Source organism: Hemitrygon akajei, chromosome 5 (genome assembly GCF_048418815.1).
Source record: "Hemitrygon akajei chromosome 5, sHemAka1.3, whole genome shotgun sequence".
Lineage (NCBI taxonomy): Eukaryota > Metazoa > Chordata > Chondrichthyes > Myliobatiformes > Dasyatidae > Hemitrygon > Hemitrygon akajei.
This window is the reverse complement of record NC_133128.1, coordinates 145469166-145485131: the sequence shown is the minus strand read 5'-3', so window position 1 is coordinate 145485131 and position 15966 is coordinate 145469166. Positions and strand designations below refer to the sequence as shown.

The window sequence follows — 15966 nt, the reverse complement described above, 5'->3', positions numbered from 1 at the left end:
TGCACAGGTGTAGTTTTATTCTCCCTTTCAAAGTATGCATAAAAGTGTTGAGCTCATCTGGGAGTGAATCATCACAGCCATTCGGCCTGTGAAGTAACAGCTTGCAAATCCTCCCATTGTTGATGTACATCCAATTCCATCACTAACTTCAATCACCTTTGTTATCTTGTTCTTAAAATAACCTTCCATTGGTCATACCTGGACTTCTTGTATAGTTCTCCACTGGTCTTGAATGCCACAGATCTAGCCCTCAGCAGACTATGAATCATCTAGTTCATCCATAGTTTTTGGTTTGGAAATGTCCAGGGTGTTCTCGAAGGCACACTCTCATTTACACAGGTCTTCATGAAGTCAGTGACAACCGTGGCATATTCATTCAGATTCGAAGATGAAACCCTGAATATTGTCCAGTCCCCTGACTCAAAGCAGTCCTGTATGAGCTCCTCTGCCTCCCTGAACTATACCCTCTTGGTCCTAACCACTGGTGCTGTAGACTTCAGTCTCTGCCTATACACTACAAGTAGAAGTACAGCCAAGTGTGGGCAAGGAATGGCACAGTAAGCATACTTGATGGTGGTTTAACAGTGGTGTCGTCCGGTGGTATAGTAGCATTTGCACCAGACTTTGAGGCAAGTGGCCCCAAGATTATCTGTGCTGGGTTGAGTTTGAACTACCAACTTTGCTTCGTAAAAAACATACAAAAATGCTAAAGAAATGGCTAGGTTGCCACCCAATGTCCCACAGGTCGCGGAAAGGAGCAACAATAACAGTGGTCAACTGCGTTGGCTGTTCTAGTTCCACAGGTGATATATCGGTGGCAGTTGTTCAGAGACTTCTTCAAGTTGGCCTAGATGAAATCCCCCACTGTTCTGTGACTTCTGATCACAATGCTCAGCTCCTCCAGTGCCTGTCTGACATTGGCCTGAGGTGGAGTGTACACTGCTACCAAGGAAAACTCCCTCACCAAATAAAATGCACATTTGACCACCAGATGTTCCGGGTCAGGTGAGCAGGATTGAGCCATAAGCGCCACATCTGTGCACCACGATGACCTATTCATAAAGCATACTCTACCACCTCTACCTCTTAAAATAACTGAGCTGTCTTGTCTTTGCAGAGAATGGTGAAGCCATCAGGCTGCAGTGCTATGTCCGAAATGGTGACAGTGAGCCATGCTTCCACGAAGCAAAAAACACAGATTGCGTTTCAATCGCACCTTGGACAGGCCGTATTCCACATTTCCATTTTCTTAAAGGGGAACTGCACTCATGACTGAAGTCTGCAATCCAGGATCAGCCAAGTTTGAGTACCAATAGATCGTTTTTAAACATCATCAAACAATGTTGCTTAATGAAGTACGCATGTCTGTCACTGTGGATTTCAGTTGTAGTATTCCTAATTGGGATTTAATGATTCCCATTGGAGTTACATGCAAAGAGCCACCAAGTATCAACACCAAACAACACAAAAAAATTATCTTATGTGCTAACTTACTATGAAGAACAAATCATTGATGCTTATGATCTATTATACTATCAGCTTTACTGCTTAGAGATTAAAACAGCAGTGATTCAGTATGAGAGGAACAAACAAAAAGGTTAATTTCATCTTGTGCGCTTGGCTAAGTTCGGGGAAAAATGAATGTCCAGCCACTGTACAACTTGTCTGATGTTCCTGCATTAGTTTCTGATTCTACAAAAAAAAAGCCAACCAGAACAAAAATTACAAGGAAGTCTAATACATATAAATTTATTATGCTCTTCATCTTTTCCAAACTGCTATGCAACTGTAATGCTACAGCTTTTGATTTTGTAGCAGATAATACAACTGGAAAAAAAGACTAAACCAGTTTTTTCACCTCTATATCAGACATACTATTTGCAACAATGGCACCTTTTCAGAGTTGTTACAAGAATCTATTGCTGAAATATGCTGCATTGCTGCAATAATGAAAATATGACGCATCATCAATACAATGGAAAACACACAGATACCATTGTTAACAGAAGAGTGATAAATAAGCTCACATATACAAAACAGGAAAATGCTAAGAGAACTGGACCTGGATAATATTTAAAGGTAACAGTTTTCCAACAAACCTCATAACACATGAATAGCATTTATCCTCTCACAATTCAATGGAAATATAACTGATGTGTTGCTTTCTCAAAATCAAATGACAAAATCAAGCATGTATTCAACTGGTGTCTCTCATGAAATCCAAGGAAAAAAATTAAACCAACTATTAAACACTACATATAACACATTTTGTGCTTGGTGAAAGCTGTGACCACTTCTGGGCATAATGCCTTGAAAAAGGTATATAAGCTTGCAGGAGATCCAAATTCAATGGAATTATGTTGAGGCCGAGATAGTTTAATTTTAGGATAAATTACCTGTTAGCCTTCAATGATAGAAAAAGGTGAGCAAAATAAAATCTTACAGTAGAGAGAATATTTCATCCAGTTTAGGTTGGTGAGATACACACAGAATAAGGGCACAAAGGTAAAAATCGAACTAAGTCTTTTGAGGCCATCATCAGAAAGCATTTCACCATACAAAGGGGAGTGGACATTGAGACTTCTCTCTTGAGATGCAATGTTGCAACAAGCAACCAAACACTAAAATAAACTCAAAAGCAGCAAATTAATGAAAACAAATTCTGAAATCAAGTAAGTAAAGCCAATGATATAAACCAAAGGTAGCAATTTGTTGGGCTATGAATCATGATATTTATTGTTATAGTTAGCAATGACTTTGGACATATTTTACACTGAATAATTACGATAGAGAAGCATGTATGTTGAGAATGATCAACTACTTTGAATTGGGCTTTATGCTCCAACTATGATTGTTAAAAAACAGCAAGATATATTATTCTATTTTACATCTGCATCAAAACAGTTTACATCATCTATTCATTAACATTAAAATTTATTACCGTTATGCAAAACTTCAGTGGATAAGCAACTCAAAGGATGGGTTAAATGAGAATAAATATCATTAGACCTCTATGAGGTACACCTTTTAATGCAATCCCAGTAAAATGTAAAACAAATTATCTATTTACTTTATATTTTTGCACATTTCTGTACATGATGATATCTTAAGAGAAGTGTGGATCTTAACAATAAAAGGAGCAATCTCTGAGGAAGAGGCAAAGAGTGAGTGAGAAGACAGGTAGTGACTGGGTCACAGGGGGAAGCCAGGTTTGGGTGAGAAGAGGCCAGGCATGGTGGGAGAAGAGGCAGGGAACATGGGATAGGGGAGAGGCAGGGAACAGGGGGTAGGGAAGCAGGGAACAGGGGAGGGGAGGCAGGGAAGAGGAAGGAGGCAATGAATGGGGGAGGGAAGGCGGGGTGCAGGGGAGGGGGAGGCAGGAAGCGGGGAGGGGGGAGGCAGGGAGCAGGGGATGGGAGGAAGGAAAGGTGGGAGGGAAGAACAAGAATTGAGAAGAAGAGGCCAGGAAGGAAGAAGAATTTAGAGAATGAGGGAGGAGAAGAGGGAAGAGGAAAAATGGAGAAGATGGTAGCTAGAGATAGTGTGTCCCTTAGGGACCAAAGCAGTAATCTATGTATGGAGCAAGGGATAATGTACGAGGTTCTAAGTGAAAACTCCCTCTATGCATTATAAGAAAGACAGGTACTGTGAGGTCAAGAAAAAGTACTCTGATAGGTTGCAGAATGCTATAATTAAGACTATGGTAGTGCTAGATGTTTTGCAACATGTAGGGGTGGATACTGAAATCTTTCCCAAAACACTTTAGGAAAACAAGGGAGGAAATAGCTGGGAATCAATTAGAGTGTTTTGCATTTTTGCTAGCTGCAGGTGAGGTACTAAGAGAGTGGAGAACAGCTATTATTGTTCCTTTACTTAAGAAGAGAAACAGGAATAAGCAGGATGGTGGCTATAAATAAATTACTGCAGAATATTCAGAAATCAGAAGGGATTTATATACATCAGAGAGCCAGGGGCAGGTCAGAAAAAGCCTGCATGGCATTGTGTGAGGGAAATTCATGAAGATAGGTGCTTGTTGTTGTTGTCTATATCGACTCCAGTAAGGCTTTTGATAAGGTCCTACAGAGTTAGCTGGTCCAGATGTTTAAGATGAATGGAATCTGAGATGAGCCAGCCCACTAGATCTAAAATTGGCTTGGTGTTAGGAAACACACCATGAAAGGACAACTTGTAGTGTACTACAGCAACTGGGACTGGGATCTTTGCTGTCTATGACATATTGATGATTTGGCCAATGAGAAAGTTTACAGATGACACAAAAATGGTGAAGTTGCCGACAGTAAGAAAGGTTGTCTAAGGGTACAGCAAGATATAGATTAGTTGGAAAGTTGCATGAAGTATTGGCAGATAGAATTTAATCCTGAAAAATATGAGGTGATGCACTTTGGCAAGTCAAGTAGCGGTGTGATATATTCAATTTGTTGTAGGGCACCAACGAATGCTGATGAGTGGAGAGACCCAAGGGTCCAAGTCAATAGCTCACAGAAAGTGACAACACAGGTCAATAGGATGGTGAAGACAGTATATGGCATGTTTGCCTTCATAAATTAGGACATGGAATAAAAGAATTAGCCTAGTATAGTGCAATGGTACACCACATGGAGTATTCTATAAAGTTCTGATTGCTACATTACAGGATAAGATTGCTCATAAAAGAGTGCAGAGGGTATTCATAAAGATTTTTGTTTACACAGAGAGGGTAATTCAATTCCAAAGGAATTGGTGGAATCAGATAATTCAGAGGATTTAGAGAGATATTTAAGTAGGGACAGTCCTAATACAGACATACAGGATTATTGCAGATGGGCCAAAAGCTCCATACGGATGTGATGCTCCAAGGGGTCCACTTGTGTGGTGTACAACTCTATGACTATGATGGCAGGAGTGAGGAGTAAATGGAAAGGAGAGGGGAGAGCTTGGGTAAGTAGAGAGTGAACAGAGAGAGAAATCAAAACTATGGTAAAAAGAGAGGGAAAAGGAGGAGAAAGTAGAGGAATGGGATTAAAAGCTGAGGTAAAAATGAAAGAAGAGTGAGGAGAGGGCGAGGAAAGTTTCCTAACCTCAGCAATCGATAATTGCACCACCCAGTGGTGGAACTATCACCACCCAGTGGTCTGTTACTGTAAGTGCTGGATAACTTAAGCAGCAAATGCATTTGACAATATCTTCCCCTCTCCTCCTTTAACCCTTTGTTACAGCCATGTTTTCCCTTTCATTACTTACTCAACCATTTTCATTCATTTCACAATTTTTCTACTCATTTTCAAAATCCACTTACTGTTCCACTAATCCTGCTTGCTCTACTCTGAAACAGTGTGAAGTTGAGCATCTCGCAATTAATCATTTTTCCCTCTCTGTTACACTTATCCACAACCAATGCCATTTATGTAAACCATTTGAAATACTGTGGATTCCTGTCAATTAGGCCATTAGGTAATTGAGAAAATAGCTGGGATTCCCTTCATTTATTTGGGATATGATGCCACTTAATTGAGGCAAGAGACTGTTACCAAACAGTTTCTAACTAGGGCCTGTCGTGTGCACTTATGTAGCCTTAAGACACTACACCGTTTTTCCACCAAAGTTTTTAAATAGTGTCAGTAGTGCGTGTCTGTATTCAAAACGCAGCAATTTTTCTCACTAATAGTTGGCAGGAAATAAGCAGTAAGATAATTCAGGACCATTTTGCTCACTGCAGTTTCAAGCAATCAGGCTTCAAGGTGCAAGAAATAGTCAGGAATGAACATGAAACAATTTCAACAAGTTAGGAACAACGAAGAATATGAAGGTATCGGCAATCATCTTGAATGCTACAATGAAAATGAATATTTGGAGAATGCAACCTTCAACAGCATTGTACGAAGGCAGCCCAAAATCTGCACTGAGTGTCCATGCTGATTTTGTTCATTTTCAATCAAAAGATTGCGACAGGATGAGCTCATCCATCAATAAGTATTAGGAACAAATACACAGTTTTTTAGTACTAGAGTAGTATTGGTACTGTTCCAATTTGTTCTGTATATCATTTAAATACATAATTATCTACTCAGTTTGTCTTTTTATACCTTTTCGACTATTTCCATGGAACTTAGCCTAATTGAGGCAGCTGCTCCCTCTTGAACACGGTAGTCCGCGTCTGGTGGTATGAGTAGTCATCACAAACTGGAGACTTCCCTGATTGCAGTGGATAACCATGACTACTTCTGTGCTTTATCATGCCCTTCGCTCTCCACGAAACGTTGCAGAAACACGTTTGCCGTTGAAATCACTGTTGATCTCAACCACCTAGTCCACCGGAGCTGACTTCTCAAGCTAAACTTCTCCCTACTTCACCAGGGTATGAGGCCTGCCAGCTACCCTCTTCGAGTTTAGCCCTCCTGTCGAAGCAGTGTACCGGGTGGGGCTGCTGTCATATGCAAACAGCTACGTGGAGCCACAGGTAACAGCTAAGTGCCTGGTGGGGACCAAAGGGGAGTGAGCTATCCAAGCATGGAATCAAAGAGCCCCTTCACCAGAAAGCTACCTCTCCCTGGGCACCTCATCCACAGCAGAATAAATCGGTAGTGTTGTAATCTGTCCTGTATTTCATTTAAATACATAATTTATTACTCAATTAAATAGTAGTTTGTCTTTTTTTAAAATACCTTTTTAACTATTTCCATGGGACTTCAGCTAATTGGGGTAGCCACTTAACTGGGCTAAAATGTACTGGTCCCAATGCGGCCCTGTTAACCGGCATCCACTGTACTATAAGTGAAAATGTTTTTATTGCATGGTTGGTAACTTAGCAGAGTTCATCACAAGTCAGAGTTTTTGATGGATTAATTACTTCAGAATTATGCCTCAGGCATGTTAATGTGGTACAGGATGCAGCAGGCTTATTAACTATTAAAAAAGCCTAATGAAAATTCCACCAGCTACACAACTACTTGGATATCCAGCGCTGCAAACAACTGCATTGAAAATATCACTGAAAGATAAGCTATTCTGATAGTTATTCATTTTGTACTGAAATTTTATGAACACAACTTGTTTGAATCATTTATGGAACTGATAAAATATCCCATTGAAATCACATTCTAATACTCAAAAATGTCTTTTGGTACTGCTATTTCATTATACCTTCCATTTAAAAATATCATGTGTAAATTTAAGTGTAATTAAGTACCTGAATAGCTTCTTCAAGTCTATAATGTTCCGACACCCTCAGAAAATCAGTTACTCGCTGTGGATCGTACTGGCAAAGCAAGTCGAGGTACTGCTCATGAATGTCAGGATTCAACTGCAGGAGTTCTCGATTCACTTGCACTCCATCCCTGCAAGTTAAACATAGCGAAGATGTGATCACTAAGGTAGACGAAGAAAGACTGGAAGATGTGCAATCTATATAAAGTAAAAACATCTATCACCATGGAGTTGCAACTTTTAGTGTTTTTAGTCTGCAGAAATAGGCAAACTAGAGATTTTCTTTAACACACTTCAATAAGGCTTTAGACAAGGTCCTGCACAGGAAGCTAGACCTCAAGACTGAAGTAGCACAAAGGATTCAGGATACTTTGGCAAACTGGATTCAAAATTGGTATGGTGATTAGAGGCAGAGAATAGTTCATGATGGATGAATGCTTTTCAAAATTCAAAAGTTTAAAGTAACATTTATTATCAGAGTGCATACATGTCACCACATACAACCCTGAGATTCTTTTTCCTGTGGGCATGCTTACTAAATCTTTAGTACATTAACTGTAAACAGGATCAAAGAACAACAAACTGTGCAAATGCAAAAGTAAATAAATAGCAATAAATAATAAGAGAATGAAATAACAAGATAAAAGAGTCCTTAAAGTGAGACCATCGGCTGTGGGAACACCGGAAATAGAATGAGTGTAGTTATCCCCTTTTGTTCAAGAGCCGATGATTGAGGGGTAGTAACTATTCTTGAATCTGGTGGTGCAAGTCCTGAGGCTCTTGTATCTTCTACATTTCTGACTGAATTGGTGAATGGACCCATGTTGTTTGGAGTATGTTTGTAAATGACTTGGATAAAAATGTAGGTAGCCTGACTGGCAAGTCTACAGACAACACTGAAATTCATGAGGTCATAGACTGTGAAGAAGATTGTCAAAGGATATAGCAAACATAGATTTGCTGGAAAATTGGCCAGAGTAGTGGCGAAAGGAATTTAATCTATACAAGTGTGAGGTAATGCATTTTGGCATATCAAATTCTGGTAGATCATATAGAGTAAATGGTAGGGACCTTGAAAGTGTTCAGGGAGACTTTAAGGTGCAAGTCCATAGCTTCATTAAAGTGACAACACAGGTGTTTAGGATCATTAAAATTGGTATTTGGCATGCTTCCACCATAGGCTGAGCCATTGAGCATCACACTGGGATGTCACATCACAATTGTAGAAAACTTCTGTTGGATAGCACTTAGGGTATTGTGTGCAGTTCTGGGAGCCAGATAAAGCCACAGTAGCATAGTAGTTAGCACGATGCTATCACACCTCAAGAGGTAGGAAATTCAATGTTCAATCTCAGCATCCTCCGTAAGGAGCCTCTGACTGTCCTCCCCGTGGAACTGAGCTCGCAATGCATGGGATTTTGCTGGGTGCTCCAGTTTCCTCCCACCATCCAAGAACATACTAGGTAGGTTAATTGGTTATTGTAAATTTTCCCTCAATTAGGTCAGGGTTAAATCGGGATTGTTGGGGTTGTGGGGCATCACGGTTTGAAGGACTAGAAGGGCTGATTCCATGTTGTATCTCTAAATAAAGGAAGGAGGTGGTGGCAATAGAGAGTGTAGACGAGATCCACTAGGATGTTGCCTAGAATAGACGGCCTAATTATAAGGAGACATTGGATAGGATGGGTTTATTCTCAATGGAACAAAACTAACGAGATGACCTTATGGAGGCTTATGAAGGGTGGTGAAATTCTGGATGAGTTGTAAGAGGACGTAATGGTGAAAGATGCCATACTAATATTTGAAAGATCTTTGAACCAATATTTGGATAGGAAAGCATAGAGAAATAAAGATCTAATGTAGGCAAATGGAAATAGTATAGATAACTATCACATTCAGCATGGATGAGAAGGGTTAAAAAGGGCCTGATTCTGTGTTGTGTGTTTCTATGACTCACAAGGAAGTTTCCTGTTTGGCAATCTCCATCCAAAGATTTCTTTTTATTTCTTTTCTGTTGAGGTGAAATTATGGTGGCACAGGCAGCAGATATCACAGTATGAATCTCAAACTTTAATTACAACTATTGTATAGTGATTATCAGAAATCATCTCACACTAATATGATGTCTGAATTTTCATAAATCACCAGTCAACATAAAGCTGAATATAATCCGGAATCATTCAAAAATCTCAGTCTTCTCAATTTTTAAAGTTTGTTGGATCTACATGTTGCTGGCAAAACTAGTACGTATTTATTGTATTGTTTGACCCCAATATGTTTTGTTGGACCATTTCAATGGGAAGTTAAACATACCAGTGGATGCAAGGTTGCACCTAAAACTACACTAGAAAAGAGTAGACTTCCCTTAAAGACACAATAAAAAGATGGATTTTTATAGCCATTTGGTAGTGTAATGGTCACCATCATTAATATTTAGCTTTTGATTTCAATATTATTTGTATTTAAATTTAAATCCATGGCTGTCATGATTGGATTAAACTCAGTTCTGCAGATCATGGTCAAGGCCTTTGGGTCCTCGTCAATAATATGACCAGAATCAGGTTTCATATCAGAATCAGGTTTATTATCACCGGAATGTGACATGAAATTTGTTAACTTGGCAGCAGCAGTTCAATGCAATACATAATCCAGCAAAGAGAGAAAAAAATAATAAATAAAACATAATAATAAATAAACATGTAAATCAATTACATATATTGAACAGATTTTTAAAATGAGCAAAACCAGAAATATTGTATATTAAAAAAGTGAGGTAGTGTCCAAAGCTTCAATGTCCATTTAGCAATCAGATGGCAGAGGGGAAGAAGCTGTTCCTGAATCGCTGAGTGTGTGCCTTCAGGCTTCTGTATCTCCTACATGATGGATAAGGGCATGCCCTGGATGCTGGAGGTCCTTCATAATGGACGCTGTTGTGAAATTGTTGTGACATATGTAGTGAAATTTGTACATTTAAAATGTTAAGTTTATAATTTAGTCTGTTTAATTTTTTTGAGAGACAAGAACATTTATATTTTTCCAATGCCAACTTTTTGCAACCTAATTATAAACAAATTCAATTCAAGTCTTCAAAATAACCACAACAAACAAACCAACATTCTTTCCAGTTACTGAGATGTAATTTAATAAAAGTTATTGCATTTAAGTTTTCACTGTTGACATTTGATTATGCATCTAGAATTAGGACCTGGGGCTGCTGCCAGGATGGAGTAATCATGTACAATGAATTTGACAAATATGGCACTCACATTTTTATATCACTGACTTCATGTTTTTGCACTTCTCTCATTTATGCAAAAATGTCAAATGTTCTTGTCTCACAAAATAATCTAAACAGACTAAACTCTAACCTTAAAACTTTAAATACCTGCAGTGGAATATATGTAGTACACACTGCACTTTGTATTTCTGATGTTCATTATTAATGTTAGAGAAAAATATATTTTTTTGAGAATCTGTTATTTAGTTGCTTTTGAACTAATACTTGGCCATTACTGAAGAAGCTCAGAATGAGCATTCCTTAAAGCCACAATCCCATTGTGCTCTTCATAATGGTTGTGTCATAAACGCTTTAAAGAAAAACATTTTTTTTTAATGAAAATCAGAAGTTCCACTTTGTTCCGTATTTTCCATGAAGTCAAAATTCCTGCCCGCAGGAAAAAGCACCACCATGTTTCATCAACTATTCCTTTGTGCTTTTCCCAGTTTTCTCCCCATTCTGCTATGTTTCATGGCGTAACAGGCCAAATCTTATTTGGGAGTATGAGATGGGCATCTTATCAAAAACTATATTAAATCTATTTCATTAAGTTAAGATTCGTTGACTGTAACATTCCCTTTTCAAATCTATGTTAAATAATTTGATGTCAAATTTTCTGATACTGGCCCTTTCCCATTTTTTTTTTAATATACAGCCATGTTTTCCTTGGCTCCTTTTAACATACATGGTAGTATTCCATCCGGACCGGGGTTGGGGGGGGGGGGGGGGGTGTTTAATCCATTCTGTATTTGACACATTCATCAATTATCCACCTGATTGCATTAAATAAAGGCTGAAGCATTTGTCACCAAGTTCACCCAAAGTTCCAATAAATGTTGCATTTGCACTCCCTCATGAGATCCCAATTATAACAATGATTACTCTCCAGTCAATTTGATACCTTCCATGAGCACGAATCCAGTCCTGAAAACAGCCCATAGCTACATGCAGCAAAAGTCAACATTCAGGTGCAGGCCGACCATAATCATTTGTACCAGAAAAATACCAAGCAAAAACTATCATCAACAAGAGAGAGCTAAACCATCTTATTTTGGCATTCAGTGGTATTACCACAGTCTACATCATAACTATTCTAGAGATTGCCAGCAACCAGAAACTAAACTGGACCAACTATAAATTCTGTGGCTACAAGTGCAGGTCAGTAGTTGGGTATTCACTTGATGACAAACCAAGATTTTTTCCAATTTTCAATAAAATACAAGGCTAGAGTGTGAGTGAATTCTCTCACTCTGAATGAGTGCAGCTCTAAAACACAACATCAGCACCATTTTGGATAAACCAGTTCACTTTATCAGCATCCCAATTACCTAACCTAAGCATTCATTCCATCCCTGCCAACACAAAGTACAGCATCTGCAAAATGAACTATAGTTACTTGCCCAAGTCAAGTCTAATGTCACCTCACAACATAATAATCCCTATAACCAAGAAAGACAAGGATACAGGTAGCTAGGAACACCAGATCCTTGGAATCTAATATGACTTGGAAATACATAACAGGCCTTTCATTGCTTCTGCGTCTAAATCCTGCAACTCCTTACCCAGTGTGGAGTACTTTCACCACAATGACTACAGCAGTTCAAGGATGCTGGTCACTACTACTTTCTGATACACAATTAAAAATCCTATTGAAAGTCATGGGTCAGAAGATTTCCTCCAGTTGGAGATAGTCATCATCTGGTACTTACATGGTATGAATTTATTTATCATTATCATCTCAGAATACTGTACAGGTCTTGCTGCATGCAAGCATGCATTGCTTCATTTGCTGAGTAGCTGTGAACATTGTGCAATCACTGAACAATCCTACTTCTGACCTTATGCAAGGAGTCATTGATGTACAGTAGCAGGTGAAGGTGGTTGGCCAAAGACAGCCCTCCTAGAATATATTGAGGCTGGACGAAAGACCTCTAGTAACTTTAATTACCTTGCTTTACACAAGTTAAGACCACAACCATTCAACTATTTTTCTATTAAGCTCATTGGTTTCAATTTTACCAAAATCCTTCTAAATGTCACCTTCAGTCAAATCCTGCTTAAACATAAGTCATTACTCTCACCTCCACGAAATTAAGGAAAGTGAAATCAGAAAAGGATAAGCTGATACAGCATGTTGATATAAGAAAAAAAGCATACAACACATTTGCCTCAAGGCACTAAATCTAAATATTGGCAAGTCGCGTTACAGCTGTTTAAAACTACGATCAGGTCACGTTGAGTTTTGTGTGCAGCTGAGACTCTTGAGAAACATTAAGCTGCATAGTCCCTACAGCTGGATGGGATTTATCCCAAACTGTTCAGAGATAAGAGAGGATATTGCTGGGACCTTGATAGATCTTTGTATCCTCTTGCCAACATTATTCCTTTGCTTATGAAGGACAACAGAGGGAAACCAGAAAATAGAGGTTCACATCAGTTATGGACAAACAATTGGAGAAGGCTCTGAGGGATAGGATCAAATCCCATCTGGAAAAGCATGGACATACTGGAGATAGTCAGCATGAATTTGTGCAGGGAAAGGCAAATCTTACAAACAATATTTTGGATTAAATGAGTGTAAGGCAAAAATGTTGGATACAGCAAAGTTTTAGACAAGGAGCCTCATGTAGATTAAGGCACATGGAATCCACAGAAATGTGGTAATCTGGATTCAAAATGACTTGGCCAGAGAAGACAGTGTGTAATGATGGTGAGGTATTATTTGGACTGGAAGTCTGAGATCAGTGATGCTAGACTGCAGGCAAGGATCTGTAATAGGACTATATAATCTACTGTATTTGTATGAAAACAGAGGTGAGCTGATCAGTCTGATTTGCAGAAGACACAAAAATTGGAAGAGTTCTGGATGGAGGGGCAGAAGTTATCAAAGGATACAAGCAGGATGTAGATCAGGTGAAAATAAGGGCAGAGAAATGACAGGTGGAGTTTAATCTAGACAAGATTGAGGTTTTGCACTTTAAAAGGTTGAATGTAAGAGGAAATGCATATAGTAAATGTTTGGATCCTTAGGAACATAGATACACAGTACCTGGGGTGCAAGTCCACAGTTCTTTTGAAGTGGCATGCCAAATAGAGAGGGTGGCAAAGGAGGTGTATGGCACACAAGCCTTTATCAGGCAGTTTACTGAGTATTAAAGTTGACAAGCCATGTTGCTAATGAATAAAATTTGGATTAGAACATATCTGGAACTTTATGTGCAGTACTGTTCACCCCATTACAGCACATGGAGGTTTTCAAGTATATTTATTATCAAAGTATGTATATTATATGCAATTTTGAGTTCCATATCCTTACATGCAGCCACAAATAAAGAAACCCAATAGAACCTATGGGTATTGGTAACCCTAGGTAATTTCTAAGGTAAGGACACGTTCAGCACAGCTTTGTGGGCCGAAGAGCATGTATTGTGCTGTAGGTTTTCTATGTTTCTAACTCTTAAAAAAGAACACCGTCACCCAATGAACAGGAAAAAAAATCGTGCAAACACTAAAAGTAAGCAAAAAAATTCAGAATTGAAATTTGTAAAAGTGGGTCCACAGCATGAAGCCAGTCACAGCTGATCTAGGAGCCTGTTAGTTGCAGGCCACAGCCTCAGTTCAGCAGACAGTCAAGTAAACCTTGTGAGCAGCATGCTGAACAACAACCTATCCCTCTCCTCCGGCATCGATACCCTGACCTTTTCAATCTGGCCTGGTGCTTAAATCAGGCTAACAGCGGGTCGTTCCTCATTCTCAGACCCAGGCCCCATCGTTTTGATATGCTCTTGGACCATGAACTTGCCGCCTTGATTCAGCCAATACCTGACATTTCCAATCTGACCCAGCACTTAAATCAGTCAAACACTGGGTTGTTCCTTGCTCTTATGCCAAGGCCCCATCGCCCCATAGTGCCTCACTTCAGTTCTGCTGCTTCAAATCACCTTCAAGTCCACTCCAGCAATTGTCAAACACTGGTTCATTCATCACTCTCAGGCCTAGGCCCCGCTGCTTCAATTCAACCAAACCATAACTGTCCTGCGCCTTTGAGACTTCAGTTCATACCTCAAAAATGCCAGGTTGTACAGGCAGTTCGAAAGCCCAACTTCAAAAGGAAAGTTGCAGGCTGCTGATTGGAGTGATCGCTTTCCAGAAAAAATGTGATGAGAAAGGTAGCTAGTAGTAGCTTTGTTTGTAACCAGTAAGTCATCGCAGTGCTTCACCAGCGCGAGATAGTGCAGAGAAAGTTCACCAAGACGTTGCCTGGATTAGAACTTATTAGCTATAAGGAGAGGCTGGACAAACTTGGATATTTTCCTCTGGAACTTCAGAGGCTGAGCAATGAACTGACAGAAATATTTAAAATTCTGAGATGCATATATAGTCTGAGTCTTCTCCCCAGAGTGGAAATGTCAAATACAAGCAGAGGTTTAAAGTGAGAAGGGGAAGGTTTTATGAGGCAAGTTTATTTTCTATAGAGAATGGTGGGTGTCTGGAATGGACTACCAGGTTTGAGGGTGGATGCAGATATAACAGCAACACTTAAGAGGCATGGAATAAATTTAGACTGGTATCATGATCATCACAGAAATCATAAGGTGAAGGACCTGTTCCTGTGCTGTATGAGTCCATGTTTGTTCAGATTAAGTTTGTAATGATATCTGGAATCATGTGGTCTTGATAAAACCCAAATCAGGCACCGGTAAACATGCAAGTGGGAAGTAAGTAAGCACGCTGGTAATGCTGATGATTGTGGTCTGATTCTGAGCTGATAGGACAGTGATTTGATTGAATCTGTCCTCCTTTTTGTGTTCAGCGCATACGCAGGCAAGTTTCACCTGTCAAGAGATGCATGTGAGAGAAAGAGGGAGTTGCCAAGAAATAAGTGGGAAATGTGTTTGCTGGAATTGTTCTGACAGTTGGCTAAGACTCAATAGGCTGAATAGACTTCTTCTGTGCTGCAAGAAACCGTAATATGTAATCCCTTTTATTTACACCCCTTTGCAGTTTCTTTGCATCCTCCTCACAAATTCAAGCTGTAGTGCCTTATTTTGTTGTTGTAATTCCATTGGAACTACAGCACAAGTTTTGAGTATTATCCCAAATGCTCTCTGATTCCACAACCTTAACCAGATCCAGTGCTCTCAGTATTTCTTGATATTGCATGGATTGTATGGTTTCCTCTCACCTTTTTCCTCAGGCTTTTGGTCTGGTTTTGAAGGTCCTGAGGCGGCAAATTAGGTCAATGTAAGAAACACAACCTCCTCCATGTAGTAAAGCAAGCTGCTGGAGACTGCATAATATGCTGTGCTTCACGTACAAAGATAGAGTGTCTTGAGAAAGTATTCAGCCTCCACAAATATTTTCACATTTCACTGTCTCGTTCTGTAAATTTCAAATATATTGAAGTAGAATTTTTTGAGCAAATCTACTAAACATTGTGCATCATGTCAAATCAAAGGAAAAATTCCAAAGCCTGTCAATAATTT

General features: G+C 39.3%; 1 protein-coding gene across 3 annotated transcripts in view; it reads right to left on the bottom strand.

Annotated features, from left to right (window-relative positions):
- The window catches only part of vps8 (VPS8 subunit of CORVET complex), a 618230-nt gene that overhangs the window by 398610 nt on the left and 203654 nt on the right, over window positions 1-15966 (bottom strand). For all 3 annotated transcript variants that reach the window (XM_073046772.1, XM_073046773.1, XM_073046774.1), the window contains exon 35: window positions 7187-7334. In XM_073046772.1, the coding sequence (XP_072902873.1) occupies window positions 7187-7334 (148 nt within the window). The remainder of the gene's footprint in view (window positions 1-7186; window positions 7335-15966) is intronic.